General features: G+C 41.6%; 1 protein-coding gene across 6 annotated transcripts in view; it reads right to left on the reverse strand.

Moving 5' to 3' along the window:
* Positions 1-18,508, reverse strand: part of LOC105472288 (aminopeptidase puromycin sensitive) — a 110,464-nt gene that overhangs the window by 26,795 nt on the left and 65,161 nt on the right. For all 6 annotated transcript variants that reach the window (XR_011615790.1, XM_071083030.1, XM_071083032.1 and 3 more), the window contains 9 exons: positions 17,002-17,202; positions 16,463-16,559; positions 16,317-16,350; positions 15,590-15,704; positions 11,382-11,546; positions 9,737-9,841; positions 9,266-9,326; positions 5,403-5,512; positions 286-349 (listed from right to left, as the gene is read on the reverse strand). Coding sequence is in view for 5 of the 6 variants with exons in the window: in XM_071083030.1 (XP_070939131.1) it covers positions 286-349; positions 5,403-5,512; positions 9,266-9,326; positions 9,737-9,841; positions 11,382-11,546; positions 15,590-15,704; positions 16,317-16,350; positions 16,463-16,559; positions 17,002-17,202 (952 nt within the window). In the remaining variant the exon portion in view is untranslated. The remainder of the gene's footprint in view (positions 1-285; positions 350-5,402; positions 5,513-9,265; positions 9,327-9,736; positions 9,842-11,381; positions 11,547-15,589; positions 15,705-16,316; positions 16,351-16,462; positions 16,560-17,001; positions 17,203-18,508) is intronic.

The following is an 18,508-nucleotide window of genomic DNA, read 5'->3' on the forward strand; positions in this document are numbered from 1 at the left end:
AACATGGTGAAACCCTGTCTCTACTAAAACACAAAAATTACCCGGGGGTGATGGCAGACGCCTGTAATCCCAGCTACTAGGGAGGCTGAGGCAGGAGAATTGCTTGAACCCAGGAGGTGGAGGTTGCAGTGAGCCAAGATCACGCCATGGCACTCCAGCCTGGGCGACAGAGTGAGACTCCTTCTCAAAAAAAAAAAGAAAAATTTCCTATTAGTTGGAATACTACTGGTATTAGTTAATATCCAAATTTATCAATCATATCCCACTTAACAGCCATTTACCTACCAACATATGATCCACCGGCACAGAACTTCTTTTGGGACAACCTCAATAATCTGTCATCTTCTACCTAAAGAAGCAAAACAAAGGCTGTAATAGTACTGACACCATTTGGGGTTTTTGTTTTTGTTTTTGAAGAGGAGGGAGACAACATTTCTGTGACAAATGCTGGAACTAGCACAACCAAATGTCTCATGAGTACAATTGTGATGAAGACGGTACTACTACAGACAAAAGTCCAAATAACTAAAACGCCAGAGGCAACAATGGTAAGTACATATGTTTACAAAACACTTCAACAATATGCAGTCATTTGTGTCATTTATTAGTTACCACATCCTGGATTTCAAATAACACAAGATAGGCCGGGCGCGGTGGCTCAAGCCTGTAATCCCAGCACATTGGGAGGCCGAGACGGGCGGATCACAAGGTCAGGAGATCGAGACCATCCTGGCTAACATGGCGAAACCCCGTCTCTACTAAAAACACAAAAAATTAGCCGGGCGAGGTGGCGGCGCCTGTGGTCCCAGCTACTCGGGAGGCTGAGGCAGGAGAATGGCGTAAACCCGGGAGGCGGAGCTTGCAGTGAGCTGAGATCTGGCCACTGCACTCCAGCCTGGGCGACAGAGCGAGACTCCGTCTCAAAAAAAAAAAAAAAACAAATAACACAAGATAAAACAGACTTAAGATCACCTAAATCAGGCCGGGCGCGGTGGCTCAAGCCTGTAATCCCAGCACTTTGGGAGGCCGAGACGGGCGGATCACGAGGTCAGGAGATCGAGACCATCCTGGCTAACACGGTGAAACCCCGTCTCTACTAAAAATACAAAAAAAACTTAGCCGGGCGAGGTGGCAGGCGCCTGTAGTCCCAGCTACTCGGGAGGCTGAGGCAGGAGAATGGCGTGAACCCGGGAGGCGGAGCTTGCAGTGAGCTGAGATCCGGCCACTGCACTCCAGCCTGGGTGACAGAGCGAGACTCCGTCTCAAAAAAAAAAAAAAAAAATCACCTAAATCAAATGTAAAATTGGGCTAATGAGCTACATGGACAAACTTACTACAAGAAATAGAATTGAAAAACTAAGAAAAAATTTAAGTGAGAAAGCAATGGCCACTTTGATGCCATAGGGAAACTATTAATGAACGTTAACACTAGAAACTAATTATATATATAATCAGTTATATATCACACAGATTTCCTTGAAAAAGTTGAAAGCTTTTACATTGATTCAGAATTAGAGCAAAAATATTTAAATTTGGGGAATGTAAAGTGAGAAACAGATCATAATCAAGATATGTTACACAGCTTTCCTATTCTTAAAAGAGTTAAGAGTTGGCCGGACACGGTGGCTCACACCTGTAATCCCAGCACTTTGGGAGGCCGGGTGAGTGGATCACAAGGTCAGGAGATCGAGACTATCCTGGCTAACACTGTGAAACCCCGTCTCTAATAAAAAAATATAAAAAATTAGCCAGGCACGGTGGCGGGCGCCTGTAGTCCCAGCTACTCGGGAGGCTGAGGCAGGAGAATGGCGTGAACCCGGGAGGTGGAGCTTGCAGTGAGCCGAGATCGTGCCACCGCACTCCAGCCTGGGCGACATAGTGAGACTCCGTCTCAAAAAAAAAAAAAAAAAAAAAAAAGAGCAACAGACAGGACTTTAATTTAATTAATATATTTTTAATTTATTTTTAGTTTTTTAGAAACAGGGTCTCACTATAATATTGCCCAGGATGATCTCCAACTCCTAGGTTCAAGCAATCCTCCTGCCTCGGCCTCCTAAAGTGCTAGGAGTATAAGTTTGAGCCACTGCACCCGGTCATTGGCCTTTTATTACAATGCAAAATGGAGGAGGAGTTCGGCTGTGCCTGTAGACAAAAAACAACAAAAGAAAGCAAGACCTTGGAAGCCCCTGGATGGAAAGAGTTTCAGTAACACTTAGAAGTGTGGCATTAGTGTTCTCTGTTCTAACTGATAAACCATTATTTCTTAAAAGTGTGTTCTGCTTTAAGAAAAAAATTACGGATTAGGCCGGGCGCGGTGGCTCAAGCCTGTAATCCCAGCACTTTGGGAGGCCGAGACGGGCGGATCACGAGGTCAGGAGATCGAGACCATCCTGGCTAACACGGTGAAACCCCGTCTTTACTAAAAAATACAAAAAACTAGCCGGGCGAGGCGGCGGGCGCCTGTAGTCCCAGCTACTCGGGAGGCTGAGGCAGGAGAATGGCGTAAACCCGATTGGCGGAGCTTGCAGTGAGTTGAGATCCAGCCACTGCACTCCAGCCTGGGTGACAGAGCGAGACTCCGTCTCCAAAAAAAAAAAAAAAAGAAAAAAATTACGGATTAATAATCTGCTTTATGTGTAATCATTAACATTTCAATCGTTTTGGGTTTGTTTTTTTGTTTTGGTAGAGACAGTGTCTTACCATGTTACCCAGGCTGGTCTCAAACTTCAGAACACAAGTGATCCTCCCAAAGTGCTGGGATTACAAATGTGAGCCACTGCAACTGGCCAATAGTTTGTTTTTTAATACATGGTCTTGCTCTGTTGACCAGCTCACTACAGCCTTAACGCCTCCTGTGCTCAAGCGATCCTCCCAACTCAGCCTCCCAAGCAGCTGGGACTATAGGCACGTGCCACCGTGCCCAGCTAGTTTTTTTTACTTTTAGTAGAGATGAGGTCTCACTATGTTGCCCAGGCTTGTCTTGAACTCCTGAGCTCAAGCAGTCCTCCCACCTTGGCCTCCCAGTATTGTAAGTACAGTTCTGAGCCACTGTGCCTGGCCCAGCCAATAGTTTAATAGTTTTGAGGGAATGAAATGCCCAGAGGTGAAAAGTAACAATAATTTTTGTATGTTAATATTCCTTTTTTTTTTTTTTTTTTTGAGACGGAGTCTCACTCTGTCGCCCAGGCTGGAGTGCAGTGGCCGGATCTCAGCTCACTGCAAGCTCCGCCTCCCGGGTTTAAGCCATTCTCCTGCCTCAGCCTCCGGAGTAGCTGGGACCACAGGCGCCTGCCACCTCGCCCGGCTAGTTTTTTGTACTTTTTAGTAGAGACAGGGTTTCACCGGGTTAGCCAGGATGGTCTCGATCTCCTGACCTCGTGATCCGCCCATCTCGGCCTCCCAAAGTGCTGGGATTACAGGCTTCAGCCACCGCGCCCGGCCTAATATTCTTAAAAGAGTCAGTCTATATGCAGTGTCAACATTAAATTCAATTAGTCATCTCCTGTAACAGATTAGTCCCAAGTGCAGAAAAAAGACTGCAAAGAAATAGAATGGTCACAATGGTAGGTCACTAAACTTACAGGTATTCTTTTCCACTAAACATCATCCATCAACTGCTTTCCCTAAATTGCCTTTCCAAGTTATTGCAGCCAGTCTAACTGAGAGGTCTTCCAATGTGCACACTTTAGTGTAAAATCCAATCATGTTTAAAGTTAAGATTTGGCTCTGAAAGGGTAATCTGCAAGCTTACATATGAAAATGTTCCATGTAAATTTGGGAGCATTTTGAGTGCAAGAATTGGTTTAAATGTCACCTAGAATACAAAAGTGCAGAAAAGCAAATTTATAACTTAGAGTGCCACATTGATAAATTATTTGTAAAACATACTTAGCTTTGGCTGGGTGGGCAGTGGCTCACACCTGTAATCCCAGTACTTTTGGGAGGCAGGGATGGAAGGATCACTCGAGCCCAGGGGTTGCAGACCAGGCTGGGCGATATAGTGAGACCTCATCTCAATTTTTTTAAAGTATAAAAATAATAAGGCCGGGCGCGGTGGCTCACGCCTGTAATCCCAGCACTTTGGGAGGCCGAGGCGGGCGGATCACAAGGTCAGGAGATCGAGACCATGGTGAAACCCCGTCTCTACTAAAAATAGAAAAAAATTAGCCGGGGGCAGTGGCGGGCGCCTGTAGTCCCAGCTACTCGGGAGGCTGAGGCAGGAGAATGGCGTGAACCCGGGAGGCGGAGCTTGCAGTGAGCCGAGATTGCCCCACTGCACTCCAGCCTGGGCGACAGAGCAAGACTCCGTCTCAAAAAAAAAAAAAAATAATAATAATAATAATAATAAAATACTTCGCTTTGTGGACAATGTAGGACCACAAGAAAAAACACATACTAAAAAAGAACTATGAATCCACTTCCCTAAAAATGAACAGGAATTAATTCTCCATGCAGCTCACAAAACCATGGCAACGAAATTGAAGAGAACAATTTCATTTAATGAAACTGAGTTAAGATCACTTTTTGGTAGGCATTAAAGGATGATGTGTAATTCTTAGTCCTTTTGAAGTATAGCTCATACTGAAGTACTCCTCTCTGAATTCAGGTAACAGTCCAATTAATGAATTGCAATTCTAATCAAAATCACACTGCTGTCCAACCAACATTAAAAATCTACTTTACACAATCGATATTATAAGTGGGTATGAAATTTTACCAAATGTTTTTTCTACATCTAATCAGTGATGATGTGCTATTTGCATTTGATTCTGTTAATGTAGTGATTATAAATCAATATATTGAATTTTTTTTTTTTGAGACTGAGTCTCACTCTGTTGCCCAGGCTGGAGTGCAGTGGCACAATCTCAGCTTACCGCAACTTCCGCCTCTTGGGTTCAAGCAATTCTCCTGCCTAAGCCTCCCAAGTAGCTGGGATTTCAGGCGTGTGCCACCAAGCCCAGCTAATTTTTGTATTTTTAGTAGAGACAGGGTTTCACTACATTGGCCGAGCTGGTCTCAAACTCCCGACCTCAAGTGATCCACCCGCCTCGGCCTCCCAAAGTGCTGGGATTAGAAGCATAAGCCACCATGCCCAGCCTAATTTTTTAAAAAATGTTAAACCAACCTTGCATTTCTAGAATAAACCATATTTGGTGGTTTTAGAATTATATCAAAAATTTACAGTATTTTCCCCAGAGACAAGACAAGCAGGTAACATTTTATTTTCTATCTTAAGTACATGTAACTTTAATGATGCAGGCAGTAAAATTACTGAGAAAAGAGTAACAGCGCTGGTTTAAATGTCACTAGAAAACTTAAAGTACAGAAAAGCAAACGTGATACATTGTACTGAATTTCATTTAATACAGTATCAGACAAATGGAAAGACTTCATATGTTTACCTGTTCAGCTTCCACATAAATGAGGGGAAATCCCATTTGTTTGGTCCAGGTATTCATCACAGCTGCTATAGGTTTACCACTTGCATTTTCTAAACTTTCCCAGAGATCCTCTAGAAGATAAACAATGATAATCTAAAATGTTTATATTTTTATTTTCCTAAACAAAGCAAAATTTTATTTAACTTTTGACGCTACACTGCTAATTCTTTGGTTCTTTCAGGTTCAGGAAACAGTGGGCCAAATTAACATTCCCTTTGCCAGCCCTCTTCTGCAACTAAGTAAATTCTATCATAAAAGCTGGTATTTTTTGAGATAGGGTCTTACTTCATCACCCAGGCTAGAGTGCAGTGACATAATAACAGCTCACTGCAGCCTCGACCTCCCAGACTCAGGTGATCTTCCCTCCTCAGCCTCCTGAGTAGCTGGGACTACAGGTGCACACCACAACACCTGGCTAATTTTTTTTTTTTTTTTTTTTTTTTAAGATGGAGCCTTGCTCTGTTGCCAGGCTGGAGTGCAGTGGCATGATCTAAGCTCACTGCAACCTCTGCCTCCCAGGGTCAAGCAATTCTCCTGCTTTAGGCGCCTGAGTAGCTGAGATTACAGGAATGCACCACCATACCCGGCTAATTTTTGTACTTTTAGTAGAGATGGGGTTTCACCATGTTGACCAGGTTGGTCTTGAACTCCTGACCTCAGGTGATCCATCGCCTTGGCCTCCCAAAGTGCTGGGATTATTGGCGTGAGCAACTGCACCCAGCCCATAATTTCTTGCAATTTTTGTAGAGATGGGGTTTCACCATGTTGCCCAGGCTGGTCTCAAAGTCCCAGGCTCAAGCAATCCGCCTGCCTTGGCCTCCCAAGGTGCTGGAATTACAGGTGTGAATCATCACACCTGGCCAAAACTGGTCTTTTATTCTGAGATATACTTAATCATTCTAATTTATAAGAAAAATGACAAATTATAATAAACAGATGAGTTAAGGAGAAACAAAGAAAGAAACTGAAACATGTTCAAGATCACTACTAAACAATCACTGACAAACTTAAGACCATTATACCCATTCAATTAACCTCAATTTAAAAATATCCAGGCTGGGCGCAGTGGCTCACGCCTGTAATCCCAGCACTTTGGAAGGCCAAGGCGGAGGGGGGATCACCTGAGGTTCAGAGTTCAAGACCAACCTGACTAACATGGAGAAACCCCATCTCTACTAAAAATACAAAATTAGGCTGGGTGCGGTGGCTCACACCTGTAATCCCAGCACTTTGGGAGGCCAAGGTGGGCGCATCACCTGAGGTTAGGAGTTCAAGACCAGCTTGGCCAACATGGTGAAACCTTGTCTCTACTAAAAACACAAAAATTAGCTGGGCATGGTGGCATGCACCTGTAATCCCAGCTACTTGGGAGGCTAAGACAGGAGAATCACTTGAACCCAGGAGGCGGAGGTTGCAATGAAGCCAAGATCACACCACTGCAATCTAGCTTGAGAGACAGAGCAAGACCCTGTCTTTAAAAAAAAAAAGAAAAAAAATACAAAATTAGCCAGCTGTGGTGGCGCATGCCTGTAATCCCAGCTACTCAGGAGGCTGAGGCAGGAGAATCACTTGAACCCGGGAGGCAGAGGTTGTGGTGAGCCTAGACTGTACCACTGCACTCCAGCCTGGGCAACAAGAGCAAAACTCCGTCTCAAAAAAAATAATAATAATCGAAAAAAATCAAAAAGTTAAAAAAAAAAAAGTAAATTTAAAATGTTACAGTAAGCTAAGGTTAATTTATTATTCAAGAAAGAAAAATTATTTTTATAAATTTAGTGTAGCCTAAGTGTAAAGTATTTATAATGTCTATAGTAGTGTACAGTAATGTCTTAGGCCTTCATATTCACTCACCACTCACTCAACTAGAACAACTTCTAGTCCTATAAGCTGCATTCAGGTGTAGCCCCTTATTTTCTTTTGAGACAGCACTTTGCTGTTGCCCAGATTGGAGTGCAGTGGCCCAATCACAGCTCACTGCAGCCTCGACCTCCCAGGCTCAAGTGATCCTCCTACCTCAGCCTCCCAAGTAGCTGGGACTACAGGTGCATGCCACCACACCTAGCTAAGTTTTGTACTTCTTATAGAGACAAGGTTTTGGCATGATGCCTAGGCTGGTCTTGAACTCCTGGGTTCAAGCAATCCACCTGCCTCGGCCTCCCAAAGTGCTGGGATTGTAGGCATATCAGTAGGCTGGTGGAGCATCTTTAATACCGCATTTTTACTGTACCTTTTCCATATTTAGAAATGTTTAGGTATACAAATACCACTGTGTTATAATTGCCTATGGTATTCAGTATAGTAACATGCTGTACAGGTACTTTACAGCCTAGGAGCAACAGGGTATACCACATAGGCTAGGTGTATATGGCCTAGGACATACTGTGTAGGTTTATGTAAGTCCATTCTATGATGTTCACATATTGATGAAATTGCCTGACGACATATTTCTCAGAACATATCCCTGTTGTTAAGCAACACATGACTGTATTCCCTTTATTTTTTATTTTTTCAGAGACAGGGTCTTGTTCTGTTGCCCAGGCTGGAGTGCAGTGGTGCCATGATTGCTCACTGTAACCTCAAACTCCTGGGCTCAAGTGACCCTTCCCACTTAAGCCTCCTGAGTAGCTGGGACCACAGGTACATACCACCACACCCGGCTAATTTTTTTTTGTATTTTTTGTAGAGACGGGGGTCTCGCTATGTTGCAGGCTGGTGTCGAACTCCTGGGCTCAATCAGTCCTCAAATCCTGGCCTCCCAAAGTGCTAGGATTACAGGCATGAGCCACCATACCCGGCCCAGACTCTCTAAATTGGCAAAATATTCAGTTATGGAAAGCAGAATGCTGGAGGATGACGAAAGGGATAATGAGTCCTGATTCATGTTGACCCAATGACTTGTTGCAGGTTTAGTATCCCTTATCCGAAATGCTTGGGACCAGAAGTGTCTTCAATTTCATTTTTTTTTTGGATTTTGGAACATTTGCATTATACTTACTAGCTGAGCATCTATAATTGGAATATCCAAAATCTGAAATGTTCCAATGAGTTATTTCCTTTGAGCATCATGTTGGCACTCAGAAAGTTTCAGATTTTGGGTGGAAATTGAACAATGAGAACAACTGGACACAGGACAGGGAACATCACACACCGGGGCCTATCGTGGAGTAGGGAGCTGGGGGAGGGATAGCATTAGGAGAAATACCTAATGTAAATGATGAGTTAATGGGTGCAGCAAACCAACATGGCACATGTATACTGATGTAACAAACTTGCACATTTAAAAAAAGAAAAAGAAAGAAAAGAAAAAGTTTGGCCGGGTGCAGTGGCTCATGCCTGTAATCCCAGCACTTTGGGAGGTCGAGGCAGGTGGATCACAAGGTCAGGAGTTCAAGACCAGCCTAGCCAATATGGTGAAACCCTGTCTCTATTAAAAATACAAAAATTAGCCCGGGGGCTCCTGTAGTGGCAGGCGCCTGTAGACCCAGCTCCTTGGGAAGCTGAGGCAGGAGAATCGCTTGAACCCAGGAGGCAGAGGTTGCAGTAAGCTGAGATCGCGCCACTGCACTCCAGCCTGGGCGACAAAGGGAGATTCCGTCTCAAAAAAAGAAAAGAAAAGAAAAAGTTTCAGATTCTGGAGCATTTCAAATTTCAGATTTTCAGATTAGAGATAATTCAACCTGAACACAGCTTCAAATAAGGCTAATTTAATTATTACATGGATCCTGACCTTGAGGTTAAGTATTCAGAACAAAAATAAAATGTCCCAGCCTGGATAGAGTGACAATACTTTCTCTCCATTTCTATCTCAAGCTATTAAAGATTACCTGTGGCAGCATTCTTTTGTTGGAACTTGGTTAAATACATGTTCATTCCTTTCTTAAAGTCCTGAGAAAACACAATTTTTAAAAATCCAGATCTCAGAATTTATAGTATATTTGTATATTAATCAAAAACAAACTTACTCAAATACTCAAGTATCAGATACACTGAAATATATATATCCCTCTGATGCCTACTGCCTTTTATTTAATAATGCATACTCTATGCCTTCTATTCTTGCTCTTAAGTTTTACACCAGCCTCCCATTCCCACTCCTAAACATACTTGCACATCATTCATCTAAGAGACCACAGTAGTCAACTTCAAATAATTGAATTCTCATTCTTTTTGGTCATTTAAAAAAAAATGACAAGCCAGAAACTATTTGGGAACTTAATCCAAATAAAGAGACTTTTTTTCATGCAAAACTCTATGATTTCACCATAAAAAATGAAATATTAAATTTTTTTTTTTACCTTATCCCCAATGTAGTCATGCAGCATTCGGATGACAGATGCACCTTTGCTATATGATATAGCATCAAATATCTCATCAACCTCAGATGGATGGCCCACACTGACCTGGCAGACAGTGTGATTCAGGGTTATGACAGGAAGCAGACAGCCTGTAATACTGAATTACATAAAACGCTTTCTAGGAAAACCCTTCTAACTTATATTTTTCTGCCTTTAACTCACTCATAATGTATAATGATGGTCCTCAAAAAAATGTAGTAACTAGTAATACTAAAGTTGAATAGAACTTGATTCCTGTCATCCCTCAGAGCCTGGGTTCTAGTCCTGGCTTTGTTCTGCTGGGAGAGAAGCCACTATGGTTCTGTTTATTCTTGGGGTAGTTGCAGAGGAGTGATGAGGAAGACATGGAGGTGAAGAATATTAGATTTCTTGCACTAATTGTAATGACTTACAATTATACGGGAGCCTAATAGGATTATAACTCTAGTTCTTTAGATACAAAATTTATATATATAAATTGAACTAGGGATAGGCTAAGTCAAGAGAATTAAAGTATTCACAAAACAGACCCTGACAATAAAATATGTCCAGAATTTTCCTTGATATAAACAATGGAACCATAGTGTTAACCAACAGGTATGATTTCTCCCATACTACTCTTTTTTTTGGCAGAGTTTTTTGCTTTTGTTGCCCAGGCTGGAGTGCAATGGCACGATCTCGGCTCACCGCAACCTCTGCCTCCCAGGTTCAAGCGATTCTCCTACCTCAGCCTCCCCAGTAGTTGGGATTACAGGCATGCGCCACTGTGCCCAGCTAATTTTATATTTTTAGTAGAGGCGGGGTTTCTCCATGTTGGTCAGGCTGGTCTCGAACTCCTGACCGCAGGTGATCCACCCGCCTCAGCCTCCCAAAGTGCTGGGATTATAGATGTGAGCCACCGGGCTTTTTTTTTTTTTTTTTCTTTTTAATAGAGATGGGGGTCTCGCTATGTTGACCAGGCTAGTCAAACAATTCCTCAAGTGATCCTCCCATCTTGGCATCCCAAAGCGTGAACCACCGCACTGGCCCTCTCCCATAGTATTCAACAGAAATGTATTTAATGAATGTGTATGGGTACATAGGCCTTGCTCTAAGAAGACCAATTTTTTTTTTTTTTTTTTGAGGCGGAGTTTCGCTTTTGTTTTCCAGGCTGGAGTTGCAATGGCGCAATCTTGGCTCACCGCAACCTCCGCCTCCTGGATTCAAGCAAACCTCCTGCCTCACCCCCCCGAGTAGCTGGGATTATAAGCATGTGCCACCATGCCCAGCTAATTTTGTATTTTTAGTGGAGATGGGATTTCTCCATGTTGGTCAGGCTGGTCTCCAAATCCCGACCTCAGGTGATCCGCTCACCTCAGCCTCCCAAAATGCTGGGATTACAGGTGTGAGCCACTGTGCCTGGCCAGACCAATTTTTTTTACTGCCTAACTTAAAAAGAAATGTTAATTAGAACTTAGACTTATTAGCTTTTCAAGACTAGAAATATGAACTAGTAAAATCACCCATGCTATTTTCTTTTCAAAGTCCAAAGTATCTATATAACAAATTATGTATTTCACTGTAAATGAGAGCAGTCATAGGCTAATGGTTAGAAAGTATGGCTCACTTCAATAGGATGGCTGTTATCTAAGGCATCAAGCTCCTGGGCACGGGTGTAATCAGCAGAAACAAACTGAGTCCAGATATCATACTCTGGGAAGCAGTGGTCTACACACAGATACTCAATCCAGGATGCAAAACCTTCATTTAACCAAAGATGAGTCCACCATTCCTAAAAACAAAAGATGAAAATACTTAAAGAAAATGAAATGATTGTCATTCTACTAATCTAAAACACTCACATGTCCCTTCCACTATACTCCAAAACTTATAATTTAATGACCTAAAATTCAGTTCAAAACATTTGGCAAAGAACTCACATTTCTGAAAAAGAGGGAAGACTAAAAGAGAGGTCAAGAAAGGCCAACTGGTGATATTAGAATTATATCTGAGGGTCATTTTCTTTTCCTTTCTTTTTTTTTTTTTTGAGACTAAGTCTTTGCTCTGTCACCAGGCTGGAGTGTTCCCCAGTAGCTGGGATTACAGGCATGCATCACTATGCCTGGCTAATTTTTGTATCTTTAGTAGAGACAGGGTTTTACCATGTTGGCCAGGCTCGTCTCGAATTTCTGACCTCAAGTGATCTGCCTGCCTCGGCCTCCCAAAGTTCTGGGACTACAGGTGTGAGCCACCGCACCTGGCCAAGGGATATTTTTATTTTATTTTTCTTTTTTTGAGACGGAGTCTCGCTCTGTCGCCCAGGCTAGAGTGCAGTGGCCAGATCTCAGCTCACTGCAAGCTCTGCCTCCCGGGTTCACGCCATTCTCCTGCCTCAGCCTCCCAAGTAGCTGGCACTACAGGCGCCTGCCACCTCGCCCGGCTAGTTTTTTGTATTTTTTAGTAGAGACGGGGTTTCACCAAGTTAACCAGGATGGTCTCGATCTCCTGACCTCGTGATCCACCTGTCTCGGCCTCCCAAAGTGCTGGGATTACAGGCGTGAGCCACCGCGCCCGGCTGGGATTTTTTTTTTTTTTTTTTTTTTTTTTGAGATGGAGTCTCGCACTGTCGCCCAGGCTGGAGTGCAGTGGCCGGATCTCAGCTCACTGCAAGCTCCGCCTCCCGGGTTTAAGCCATTCTCCTGCCTCAGCCTCCCGAGTAGCTGGGACTACAGGCGCCCGCCACCTCGCTCGGCTAGTTTTTTGTATTTTTTAGTAGAGACGGGGTTTCACCGTGTTAGCCAGGATGGTCTTGATCTCCTGACCTCATGATCCGCCCGTCTCGGCCTCCCAAAGTGCTGGGAGCCCGTCTCGGCCTCCCAAAGTGCTGGGATTACAGGCTTGAGCCACCGCGCCCAGCCTGCCCGGCTGGGATATTTTTAAAACATTGTAAATAACTTATCCCCCAAACCCAGACAGGGTCTCATTCTGTTGCCCAGGTTGGAGTGGCAGTGGCACCATCGTAGCTCACTGCACTCCTTGAACTTCTGGGCTCAAAAGTGATCCTCCTGCCTCAGCCTGCCAAAGTGCTGGGATTACACACGTGGGCCACTGCACTCAGTCCTAAGTAACTTTTTAAATACCAAAGGTAGAAAAGGAAGAAGAGGGGGAAAAAAAAATAAGCCCATACATGGAAAAGGAAAAGACAGCAGATAAATATAGGCAAATGGAGGTGGAAAATATAATCATGTAGAATTTAGCATATAGTAAAGGATTATCTCTGAAAAACAAAAACAGAAAACTATCAGAGCCAAATAAAGAAAAGTGGAAATGACTGGGGAAAACCTCTGACTAATGACTCAAACTGAAAAAAGAGTACTGCTTATATAAAAATTATGTGAAATTAAACGGAAATGTAGTTCAGTAATGAATGGTGTTTAGGCACTTATGGAATATAAAATTATCACCTGTTAAATAAGAATGTATAGTAAATGGAATGGACAAAGAATATGAGTGACAGATAAAATCAATTTAAAAAAATTTTAAAGATCTTAATCTAAATTTTATTAAAGTTGATTAAGCTTATTAGTAAAAGAAAGCAGGCCAGGCATAATGGCTCGCTCCTGTAATGCCAATACTCTGGGAGGTCAAGGCAGGAAGATCACTTGAGCCCAGGAGTTTGAGACAAGCCTGGGCAACACAGTGAGACTCCGTCTCTAAAAACAGTTTAAAAAGTAAATAAAAAAATTAGCTGGTCATGGTGACACACACCTGTGGTCCCAGCTACTTGGGAGGCTGAGGTAAGAGGATTAAGCAAGCCCAGGAAGATGAAGCTGCACTGACCCATGATTGTGCCACTGCACTCCAGCTTAGGTGACAAAGTGAGATCCTACTCCTCACCCCCAACCAGTCCCCCAAAAAAAGGCCAGGTGTGGTAGCTGATGCCTGTAATCCCAGCACTTTGGGAGGCTGAGGTGGGAGGATTGCTTGAGCTCAGGAGTTTGAGACCAGTTTAGGCAACCTTGTCTCTACAAAAGGCAACATAGTGAAACCTTGTCTCTACAAAAAGTGCAAAAATTAGCTGGGCATGGTGCCACACACCTGTAATCGCAGCTACTCAGGAGGCAGAGCCAGGAGGATCGCTTGAGCCCAGAGGTCAAGACTGTAATGAACCATGATTATGCCACTGCACTCCAGCTTAAGTGACAGAGTGAGACTGTCTTAAAAAGATATATATATTTTGATATTAAGTGATAAGTGGCTATTTGCCTAGTAGCTTCCTAAAATAAACTGGTATAAAATGAAACTTATTTTCCATCCTATCCCTCAGTCCTTGGAATTTCAGTTCTAATACCTAGAATAGTTATATAAAACCAGTAAAAAGTTGTTTAATAAGAATGTACACATTTCCCCTACTAAAATTTATTGCTTGCAGTTTCAAAATAAAATAATACAGTTCTCTCAAAGCCAAGCAAAAAAATTATGTGGTACAAAGTAGCAAACTTGTTGCATTAGAAGAAAAGGCCATTTCTTCACATATTTGAATACAGGAACCAACACATAGTTTCACATGAAATTATATTTCTTTTCTTTTTTTTTTTTTTTTTTTGAGATGGAGTTTCGCTCTTATTGCCCAGGCTGGAGTGCAGTGGCGTGATCTTGGCTCACTGCAACCTCTGTCTCTCAGGTTCAAGCGATTCTTCTGCCTCAACCTCCAGAGTAGCTAGGATTACAGGCCCACACCACCACACCTGGCTAATTTTGTGGGGTTTTTTTTAGTGGAGATGGGGTTTCGCTATGTTGGTCAGGCTGGTCTCGAACTCCTGACCTCAGGTGATCCACCCGCCTCGGCCTCCCAAAGTGCTGGGATTACTGGCGTGAGCCACCGTGCCCAGCCTGAAATTATATTTCAAAGAATTGTTTTCACCTGTAAAATTTTAAACATCTAAAATAAAAGGAAAAGATTTATTTTCAAGGGTTGACTTTCTGTAGAAACTCTCAGACATGTAATAGTTGCTAAATGTTTTACATTCTTATTTATATGACATATGGACTCAATCTACATTCAAATCAGGTTCTGCTCTTTGGCAGCCTAAAATGCTGTCAGGGAATCTAGCTGGCTCCAGCATATCCAGTTATTTAATTGCAGAGGTACATCTAGTTCACTTATTAAATCCTGTGTTCCCAAGCTGTAACACAGTTGGCATTCATAAATAGTATTTATTTAGAGTAAGAGTGAAAAATCAGGACTGAAGGACAGAGATCATTTACTGCAAACATTATAAGGATTTCAAAAGAACAGTTGGAATTGTAATACAGCTTTATTCTGCAGTTACTTTGCAGTTTGTTTACTTTTATTTCATTAAATTTCAACTTAACATTTTAGGCAATGAAAAAACTGACTCCTAAAAACATTTCTCTCTAATTAAAGATCTCAGTTTGTTATTCATCAGGTTACTTTTCAGCTGTGAATCAGATTAACAAGTAAGACTCAAGAAACTACAGTTAGTCTGGAATCTCACTGCATGATTCATTCATCTACACCTAAGAGGAATATTTTTCTCTCACCCAAATTAGTACTTTGACTTTTCCCATTTGCAGACAAATTGTAGAACAGTTTAGGAAGTGTTTGTTGAATAAAGACTGTCCATATGTCCTTGTTCAATGCAGAGATTCTGATAAGCCCTTTCAAAGTGGACCTTTTAAAATAATACTTTTCTATCACTCAATCATTTTTTGGCACAGTGTTGCAGCCAAACTTGAAATACTATGTAGTCAAAATATTGTGGAGTAGGATGAAGATATAAATATATTTGAGCACTTAAAAATATTAAATACCATAGTAACAAGATTTCCAAACCATTGATGGGCGAGTTCATGTCCCACAACCAGAGCAACCCACTGGCGGGATGAAGAACAGGAATTTTTTGGATCAATAAGCAATGCAGTCTCCCTGTGTTTTAAAAAAAAAGAAAATTTAAACAATAAAAGTGGGCATGCATAAGTTGGGAAGATTCAGACAGTAAGTGAGATGGACAAGTTAGGCTTTAGAGATATTAGGAAAATATTTCCTAATGTGACACAAGTTTAATTATCAGTTTGTACACTTAGCTCATCTAAGAAGGCAATTGAAAGTAGAAAGCAAAAACTTGTTTACAGACAGACTCTGCTTTTAAAAGTTATTCAACTCACATGTTTATGTTGTGGTGACAGACATGTAAAAATTTGGCTAGAAGATATGAAATTAGGGAAGGTTCTCCGAGCTGGATAAATAGCTATGAAACTACTGGCAGGAAAGAAAGGCACTGCAATGAGAAACTTAGCCAAGAATATATCTACAAATGCTACTAACGCCAGATGCTCACTTTAAAATCTTATACCCTCAGACAGTAGCACCAAATGGAGGGGTCTCCATCTGCATTCTTGAAATGTGCATGGACGGGGGGAAGGTAGAAAAATTTATACCAGATCAAAAAGCAGAAGCTACTCAACTGTGGTTAGGAGGGAAGCCCTTTTGAAATCAGTGATTGAAAAGATAAGGCAGGGTAATACATCATTAACATACCTATAAGTAACAAGGCCCCAGTTCTCCATGGCACCTTCATAAAATAAATATAAACATTTATTGATATATATACATACTCTTGCATCAAAAGTCACACAATTTTAAAAAGTTATTACAATTCAGCGATAAAATGAAATTTACTTTACCAGCTGCAAAGTCTGCAATAGCAATGAGATCAATTTTAGGTAGAGGATAAGGAACATTGAAGTAGTCCTTATAAAAAGGCAAGGTTTTAGCAGCAACCTATAAAAGTATAAACAAAATAACCATCTAATAAATATTTTATTATAATTCATATTGAAACCCACAAAGGAATCCTGTTGCAAGCCAGTGTATCTTAAATTACTAGAAATGAATCCCGGGGAGCCCTACCTCCAAAGACTGCCTTAGCTCCAAACTTTGAATACAATGGTCAAACTTTAATCCACTTACAACTTGATATGAAAAATGTAACTACGTATTTTCCCACCCATTCCCTAGAGAAATCACTCTTATATTCTCTTATTATTTTGTAAAATAACAAAACACCAAGGTTGGCATTTCCAAAATTCTATTGAAAATAAAAACCAAGTAGCACAACTTTCAGATTAAATTATAAATAACTGTACTAATAATTGACCAGAAATGTAAATTCCCCAACCTGGAGTTATGGACTGTTGGAACAATCCTCTTCAAGTACATTTACCTCTAACGCAAATTTTCCTTGCTCTGCTTTGCCAACAGGAGTGTAAACACGGACACACACACCATCTTTTGACCTTGTTTCTACAAAGTCATATTCACCCACAACAAATGCCACCAGATATGTAGACATAACAGGTGTGCGGGCAAACTTCACTTCCACTAAATTTTCATCATCAGGGTATGGTTTCCGGTCAATTACATTCTTTAAGAAATAAAAAAAAAAAAAGAAAAATTTAAATAGGTTTACATTAATACTGTAGAGCAAATACCAGCCCAAAACAGTAGGCTTTATTGCATCTCTTTCCCCCTTTCTATTCTAGCATGGCTTATTTCTCTACCCCAATTCATCCAGTGCTTTTATGCTGTCTTTAAGAAGGAAAGTGGTCTGATAAAATACTCATACTAAAAAGCTGAAGGCTGAAGTGTTAAAACTACCAAGGACCTGTGAAAGAAAAGAGGAATGGACTTTTCTTGAATACTTATTATAAGCCAGGCATTGGGATGATTTAAGTAAGGGCTTCATACTTTTCAACTGACATGTTTAGGAGAAAATGACTATTAATAAAAATAAAACAGGGGCCAGGCACAGTGGCTCATGCCTGTAATCCCAGCACTTTGGGAGGCCAAGGCAGGCGAATCATGAGTTTAGGAGATCGAGACCATCCTGGCTAACACAGCGAAACCCCATCTCTACTAAAAATACAGAACATTAGCGGGGCGTGGTGGTGTGCGCCTGTAGTCCCAGCTACTTAGGAGGCTGAGGAAGGAGAATGGTGTGAACCAGGGAGGTGGAGCTTGCAGTGAGCTGAGATCGCACCACTGCACTCCAGCCTGGGTGACAGAATGAGACTCCTTCTCAAAAATAAGTAAGTAAATAAAATAAAATATAATTGCAGAATCTCCCATTTCAAAGGATACGAACTTCTAGATCTAGGGCATTTTCTACCAAAGTTGGCTCTAAGCTTATTTGAAGAAATTTCAACTTTACCTTTGGAGTCCCTAATTTCCTTTGGTGTTCTCCCTCTTTTTCCTATTCAGGCTCTGTTTCCTCAAGCTTCTTCCTTCCAAGGAAGACTTATTCAAGAACACACTGATAAATTCACTCAGACTAAAGTGTGAATGAATATTTCCGTTTAATATATTAGCCTCCTCTTCTAAGAATAGGTGAGAAGAGAATGACATTCTATTTATGGGATCCTCTCCCCTAGTAAATACGTAAAAGACAGTTATTTTCAGGTGCAGTAGGTTTTTCCATGTCCCCCACACAAGACTGTCCTAGACAATACACTTCAGGTGGCGAATGCTTACCCTGTTTATGAATGAGATCAATAACACTGGTGAAGAGAATACATTCCAAGAATACAAACAGCCAGAAACCTAAATATACTTCATTATGCAGCTGTATCTTTTGAATTGTTTTAACTTTTTAAAAAAATAGAGACAGGGTCTTGCTCTGTTGCAACTTTTTTTTTTTTTTTTTTTGAGACAAAGTCTTACTCTGTCACTCA

This window comes from Macaca nemestrina, chromosome 17 (assembly GCF_043159975.1).
Source record: "Macaca nemestrina isolate mMacNem1 chromosome 17, mMacNem.hap1, whole genome shotgun sequence".
NCBI lineage: Eukaryota > Metazoa > Chordata > Mammalia > Primates > Cercopithecidae > Macaca > Macaca nemestrina.